The sequence below is a fragment of the Musca autumnalis genome, unplaced genomic scaffold (assembly GCF_047663935.1).
Source record: "Musca autumnalis isolate F117 unplaced genomic scaffold, ASM4766393v1 scaffold_5, whole genome shotgun sequence".
NCBI lineage: Eukaryota > Metazoa > Arthropoda > Insecta > Diptera > Muscidae > Musca > Musca autumnalis.
The window spans coordinates 5047001-5054424 of NW_027412088.1; the positions used below are offsets into that span (position 1 = coordinate 5047001).

The 7424-nt window shown below is 35.7% G+C and overlaps 2 protein-coding genes across 2 annotated transcripts; one reads left to right on the forward strand and one right to left on the reverse strand.

Annotated features, from left to right (window-relative positions):
• Positions 1 to 374: 374 nt before the first annotated feature.
• LOC141404701 (uncharacterized) lies at positions 375 to 1760 on the reverse strand. Its single transcript, XM_073988310.1, has one exon. It carries the CDS (start codon positions 1669 to 1671, stop codon positions 538 to 540), a length of 1134 nt encoding a protein of 377 aa, XP_073844411.1. The 5' UTR covers positions 1672 to 1760; the 3' UTR covers positions 375 to 537.
• A 1840-nt stretch (positions 1761 to 3600) lies between these two features.
• On the forward strand, positions 3601 to 5509 carry Stoml2 (stomatin like 2). Its single transcript, XM_073957199.1, has 7 exons — positions 3601 to 3755; positions 3821 to 3934; positions 4085 to 4292; positions 4424 to 4623; positions 4682 to 4826; positions 4912 to 5027; positions 5084 to 5509. The coding sequence occupies exons 1-7, from the start codon at positions 3717 to 3719 to the stop codon at positions 5387 to 5389; spliced, it is 1128 nt and encodes a 375-aa protein (XP_073813300.1). The 5' UTR covers positions 3601 to 3716; the 3' UTR covers positions 5390 to 5509.
• Positions 5510 to 7424: the final 1915 nt, after the last annotated feature.

Sequence of the window (7424 nt, forward strand, 5' to 3'; positions counted from 1 at the left end):
CACAAGGGCTGACTTCCGTATCGTCGTTGTTGTTGTAGCAACTCATATGTTCGTTCGTGCATTATTTCAGTTATCACGTTCTGGTTCCTCTGCATCTACCCTGAGCGTGGCAGGTAAAAAGCAATCCCTTCGCCGGGATTAAATCATTATATTACTAGCGATAGGCAAATTTTGCAATGCTGTCAGTTCGTTTTTAATCTCTGTAATAAAGATACGGACGGTTGACACCGGCTGCTTAGTTTGAGTGTATCCTGCGTTGCAACTGTTTAACTGGGAGGTTTTAGAATATAATGCTTTGCATTTGTTATGCGATACTTGCCAGAATTTACACTTAAGTTTTACTTTTCAGCTCTATACATATGCAAAATGAAACATTTTGTGTAGCGAAATTTAAACATTTCTTATTAAATGATTTTCGACTAAAAAATTATCTTAGTAATTGTTGCTTATTATATCTTAATGATTAAAATTATTACAGAAATTCTTATATGAGAGTCGATTAAATTGTGTCTCCTTCTATATTGCTACTTGTCCATTCTATTTGTGCTCCTGCGTTTGTAGTCTTTCCAGATTTGAGCAACGTTGTATTGCTGCTGGAGACAAATACTTCATATGACCTTGATACAGAATATCGGATATTATTTTTTCGGCATAAAGTGCTTGAGTGGGATCCATAGTGCGCAATTTGTAGGCCACTATTTCGCCAAAACTGGTGTGATGATCGACGGAATTCTTTTGGAAGCTTTTACATGCTAGGGACAGCAGATTCTCTAAATCAAAGGTTACATCATTTTTGGCTGTTTTAATTGGAGTGGTATCCGATGTTTCATTGCTATGCTGTGAGGAAAACGAAGAAGAACGCTTCCGTGACTTGCTTGCATCTCTTTGTTGCTGTTGTTGTTTTTGTGGAGAAGATGCAGTGGGTGTATTGTTAGTGGTGGTGGTGGTGGCATTCACATTGGAAACTGTTGATGTATCAATTACAAAAACTTGCTCCTTTCTTACCGGTGTTGTGATGGTAGTTATTTCTTCAATATCAGCTTTGTCAGATATTACCGAAATATTTTGTGCTGTCTCTTCAATATTGGTGTCATCGTCTCCATCGTTATTGCCTTCTTTACTTATCTCCTTGCATATATCTGAAAAAATATTACTAGGCACCTGCAAGGGATCCTCAACTTCCGCGGCCGCACTTGCACCACTATTCGATCTCGACGTTTTATCAGTGTCGGTTACTTCAACAGAGACTACAGATTCTGTTTCTACTACTTGCAGTCTCGCTGATTTTTTCCCATTATTTCCACTGTTGTTGACTACAGGGGTGGCTTCACTAATGCTATCCTGTTTGGTACGCTTATCCAAGGTTTCCTCGTCTTTCAAAAACATTAACGACTCGAAATATTTTCTCTTCGGGCAATAGGGTTCCTCTTTCTCTCCCTTACTCTTCAATTCATTATATTTTTTTAGCTGGTGTCGAAAGGCGCATCGGAGATTATTTATTTTCTGCTTAGTTCGCTCCACATTATAGTGTTCACCATGTTTCGACGCCACTTCAATTAACTTCATATAGGCCTCTTGTCGTTTGCTCCGGTTTTTATAATTGACAGAATCGGCCTTCCAGAGGCATGGATTATTCCGATATTCTTGAATAAAGTCGTCAATGAAGTCCATATTCGTATATTTCTTATTATTTGAGCACTCTTAATTCCAGACGATACAATGTTTATTTATTGAAGCAATTTTAAGGCAGTATTCCGTAAAATGAACCAACGAAACCATATACCCATATACAGCTCACTCGTCTCCTTAATTAATTTAGTTCCTCTCTTTCAACGACCTAGTAAACGTACGTACCAAGGCAAATTTATATAAGGTATATGCATGAATTACAACAACTAACAAATTTACAAAAACAACATTGTTGTTATTGAAAAATTAATTGTCAAAGAATATATTGAATAAAAATTTCTTTCAGGAAAAAATCCTCTAAAATAGAACAAATTTGAATCAAAATGTGAATATAACGCATTCAAAACTCTCGTAGGTAATTTTCATTGCACGTTTAGGATGAAAAGCAGTATTTTATGGTAACAAAAGCTTTGTTCCTTTACTTTTTTAATGGTAAGAGTGGTAAAAGAGAAAAGTGTCAAAATTGTTTAAAATTGCTCTCTCATGAGCATTTTTACCAGAAAAGTAAAGGGACGGAAAAATGGTAGATCAGGCAGCAATGTCAAAAAGAAACATAAAAATCAATTTTCGTCTTTTATTTCACAGTTTTTAATTTAGTGTTGTCAGTGTTCGACTTTTTCTTCGGTTTTTCGTCCATTTTGTGAAATAAGGTGTGTTCGTTTACTCAATAATTTGTACAAATTTGTAAAAGTCCAGCAACTTCTTGCCATCGACTAAGCTCTTTTGCATTGTACTGTAGAGTAAACCAACAACATCCAGTAACAATTTGTACAAATTTTGAGTAAACGAACACACATATAATCGTCAAACAAAAGTCGAAAAATCTGTTCTGCCATTTTCTACCTGCAGAAATTTTGCTGGTAGCCTGTGGTAGAAGAGAAAGCCATTTTCGCTCTCTCTCCCCTCTCACTCTCTTAAAAATTGCTTCCAGTTTTGCCACTTTTCGGGATTAAGGAACGATTTGCAGGTTAAAAATGGTAACAAATGGTAACCTCAGGTAAGTAAAGGAACACAGCTGAATTTCGAAGTTTCAAATTTGATGAGTGGACCCTATTACATTTTGAAAACTAAATTTACAAAAAAGTAAGAATACAGCTGATTGTCGCACAAGGCGAAAAACAAAACAATTCGCCTCGGCGCTGTGTTCTAGTTGTCTCTTTTTATCGCATGTGTTTGTCTCATGGTACAATTACTTAGGTAGAAACATCGGCGAATTGCTACAACAAAGCAACTTTTTTTGTAATGTAAACTGTCAAAATTTTCGCCGAATGGTTTCTTGTTGTCTCTTTTTATCACTTGTGTTTGTACAGTGAAGTGAACACATGCTATCTCTTACTTACCGAATCATATGGTTGTTTGTTTTGATTTTTCATAGCGAATTCCTAGTTTTTTGACGTTTTAGATTCGATCAGCTGGGCTGAGGCATTTACCTAAGTAATTGTACCATGGTTTGTCTATAAAGCGAACACATTCTTGGTCTGTTCCTTTACTTTTGAAAATGGTAAAACTGGCAAAAGTAGCAAAAGTTGTAATCTACTTCCATATGAACTGTATGGTGTCTGAAGTAAAGGAACGCTTTTCGAGTAAAAAGTTGTAAAACTTGAAGATTCTTGCACGTAAAGGAACAGGGCTTCTATCTCTTACTTACCAAATCATATGGTTTTTGTTTTGATTTTTCATGGCGGATTCCTAGTTTTTTGACGTCTTAGATTCGATCAGCTGGGCTGAGGCATCTACCTTGGTAATTGTGCCATGCTTCGAAAACATAAAGGAAAAAATGTTATCGTAGTAAAAAGTAGTAGCTTCTTGCAGGTTCTGGAACAGAACAAATATGTTTAAAAAATAATCGATATTATCGATAGTTCCATCGATTTTTTTGAAATAAATCGCTGACACCTGCTATCGATGTTTGTTTATCGACTGCTTTTGACATCTACAATTTATGAAATGGTGGCAACATCGTCGGTATATTTGCGAAATAATCCACATCTGAAATAAGGAACTAATCTAAAATTGCTAAAACTAAAATGTCGTTTTATGTAAATACCGGCAGATTGTTAGCAAGAGTAATATTTAAATCCTTCTTGAAAATGACAAAGTTTTTATTATCTCTTATTGTTATTTTTTGCAGCAAATATTAAATACACGGGGCCACAATGCTCACAATGCTCTTATGCTAAATCAATACAGGACGAAAACATCAACTCCAATCAACACAATCATAATGTTTGTTCCTCAACAGGAGGTATGTTATCATTTCATTTTGCGATCATTACCAAAAATCCAAATGTTTTATACCAACCATCGCTTGAAAACATAAGGTGATGGGGTGATGGGTTAGGAAAAACGTTTTGTATACAAAGCATTTATTAGATAACTTTATGAATGTTTTTAGGCATGGATTGTGGAACGTATGGGTCGTTTTCATCGCATACTCGAACCGGGATTGAATGTTTTGCTACCAATTGTGGACAAAATAAAGTACGTACAAAGTCTCAAAGAAATTGCAATCGATGTTCCAAAACAAAGCGCCATCACTTCGGACAATGTTACTCTCAGCATAGACGGTGTCTTGTATTTACGTATTATTGACCCGTACCGAGGTAAGTTTAAAATCAGATGATTGGATTTTCGATTTCTTGCCACAAAAGATATACATACATAGTTTAATTAGCTATATTATTCCCATTGCACATTTAAAGAAGATTACATGATTTCATGTTTATTATTATAGCCTCGTACGGTGTAGAAGATCCAGAGTTTGCCATTACTCAATTGGCTCAAACAACTATGCGCTCAGAATTGGGCAAAATGTCTCTAGATAAAGTTTTCCGTGAAAGAGAATCGCTTAATGTGAGCATAGTCGACTCGATTAATAAAGCTAGCGAAGCTTGGGGCATAGCATGTCTGCGTTATGAAATTCGAGACATACGAGTAAGCAGTGTGGATGAATAATATTATTTTCCGAATATAAACATTTCTATCTGTTTAGCTTCCTTCGAGAGTACATGAGGCTATGCAAATGCAGGTTGAGGCAGAGCGTAGAAAGCGTGCTGCAATTTTAGAATCTGAAGGTAGACGAGAAGCCGAGATAAACATTGCAGAGGGTAAACGTCAATCCAGGATATTGGCCTCAGGTATGTTAAGATTTTCATTGAACATTCAGTGTTTCGTATTACGATGTGTTTACGGTTCCTTTGTTTCTTTGTTTTGTGGGAATAGAGGCCGATCGTCAGGAACAAATTAACAAAGCTAGTGGTGAAGCAGCGGCTATGCTGGCTGTAGCTGATGCAAGGGCACGTGGTCTTCTAACATTGTCGAAAGCTTTGCATGATATGGTAATTAAAATTTACTTTATTTCGATAAGACATGATGATTCAATATTTTCTTTCAGAATGGAAAGAATGCTGCTTCTTTAACTTTAGCCGAACAATACATTTCCGCCTTTAAGCATTTAGCCAAAACCAACAATACTTTAATTCTTCCTGCCAACACTGGTGATATTTCGTCATTTGTTGCCCAAGCCTTAAGTGTCTATAAAAATGTTTCTACGCATAACCTGGAGTCTTCGCAGACTGCTACCAACAACAATGATTTCGGACTGAATACAAGTGTACTGAATGAAGATAATGAAGCATCCGAATCGACAGAGCGAAAGAAACTTCAAGCTGCAAATGTATCGAAAATAGATATTGAGTAATAGATATAACAATAATAAAGCTGTTATAAAAAATTGTACATAATACCATTGTTTTAGAAGGCATAATAACTTTATGAAGGGCGATAATATCGAACACAAATACATGTTGTTAAAACAAAATTGTTTCTTTCGAATTTGATAATGTTAATGATGATGACATTTAACCCCATTATTATAAGTCTTCTTTTGTTATAGTTTGGATTTTCCGAACAGATTTATAGCGTTCCGGTTAACTAAAAGATAAAAGTGTCTACTAAATTTCAACGTGGACATTCGTGTCAATAACTTTAATCTGAAAAATATATTTTTAAGGTTTATAAATTGTTTATTTTGCGTTTTCAAATCCATCCAATAGTAAAAGAAGACATGTAATAACGGCCCTTAGTCGTTTGTAAAGAAAGAGTAAATTTTTTTAATTATAAAATGACTTCAAAAAAGTAATTATACAAAATGTCTACTCAAGTTTTACATTACCATGCCATGCCCAAACACGAACTGTTAAATCTATGACTTATGATTAATTGCAAGTATAGTAGCACTATGAGTATGTACAACATTGTGCATTGTATGTACAACATTGGGGAGCATTCATACAAAGATATGTATTTATGATTAGTACGTTTACATATAACGGGATGTATAAAAAACACTGGATTTCAAATATCTATTCCACTATTCCATGGCATATTCGTCAAACAAATTCTCAAGGCCTACACAAGGTCGAGCAATTAGCCCACTTTATTTATGTTATGATGTAAAATTATTGTGATGTAAAATCACTAATCACAATAACGCAAAATCTATTACAGTCGAAATCGCTTATAACGTCGGTCAAGGGACCGGCCAAAATCGGACTCTATAAGCGATAGTCGTTATAAACGATATTTATAAAAGAGGTAATATTATATTATGTATAGTGACGTTTGGGTATAAATACGTTATTTTATTAAGTAAATAAATAAAATCAATTCAATTTTTTACTTTTTCATTCTATAAATGACAAAATAATAAAAAAAGATCACCTTCAAAATATCACCTTTAAATAGGATATGGGTCTATTTCTAAGAGTCTGTTATTTTAGTTTGTGCCTTTGAATTCCGACATAAGTTTTAAATTTAACTCAGATCTGAGTTTTCAAAGGGTTTCAAAAAAACATTTTTGTTTGTAACATCTTCTGAGTAAATAAATTTTTGAAGAGTTTCTACAGCTAGACACGCCTCTGACACTTACAGCATTTGAAACTCTGTTCATTAGAATTGCTTCCATCTAAAACTTTAAATATTATATCGTCGTCATTATATATGGTCCATGGGTTGTAAAACAGATGTGACATTGGGTGGCAAACATTCAAGCTTAATTGACTTGAAACCGCCATCTTCGAACATGTTGTTGTTGTTGTAACAGTTCGGTTGTATTCGGAAGCTCTTTCCTGAAAATTATAAAGGAAGAATGGAACGAGAAAAGAAAATGGAAATATTATTAATCAGTTGTGTGAATAGGATTTGATGTTGGCAATTGAAGGAATTGTGCTACTTCAATTGGATGTGACCACAAATCAACAGGGGTTAGATTTGTGGGGGCGGACGGACAGTTGAATAGATGTGAAGTATCGTGAGGGCTCTGATGGCAGGAGGGGCACCTGTTTATGGTACCGGGAACAATGCGTTCTCTGTAGGAATTGAGAATGCTACTGTAACCAGACCTAAGTTGTGCCAGTATGGAACGAGTTTGCCTTGGAAGAAGCCTCTCACTATCCGAAATTGCTGGAGGATGTTGATTTAGGACTTTATTGTTTTTGTACACACTTATGGCTTCGGAGACCGCCCGTTGGTGCACAATGTTCAGGGAGTCCGTGTAAGACAATCGGTTGACGTCCGATGGAATGACGTCTTGGATGTCATCACGGTAACACCTGAAGTCCTTACGGATGCGTCTAGGTGGTGGATCTTCCATCACTACGTGACGGTTGGGGTGACTCGGCTGATGGCTAGCCAGCAGGAACTGTCTAGTCAGCAACACATTATGTTGCCTGACT

Excerpts from the sequence above, each read along its gene's own strand:
- LOC141404701 (XM_073988310.1), bottom strand. The coding sequence starts at position 1,671 with ATGGACTTCATTGACGACTTTATTCAAGAATATCGGAATAATCCATGC.
- Stoml2 (XM_073957199.1), top strand. The coding sequence starts at position 3,717 with ATGTCGTTTTATGTAAATACCGGCAGATTGTTAGCAAGA. Across the intron at positions 3,935-4,084 it reads TGTTTGTTCCTCAACAGGAG|GCATGGATTGTGGAACGTAT; the intron begins GTATGTTATCAT and ends GAATGTTTTTAG. Across the intron at positions 4,293-4,423 it reads TATTATTGACCCGTACCGAG|CCTCGTACGGTGTAGAAGAT; the intron begins GTAAGTTTAAAA and ends TTATTATTATAG.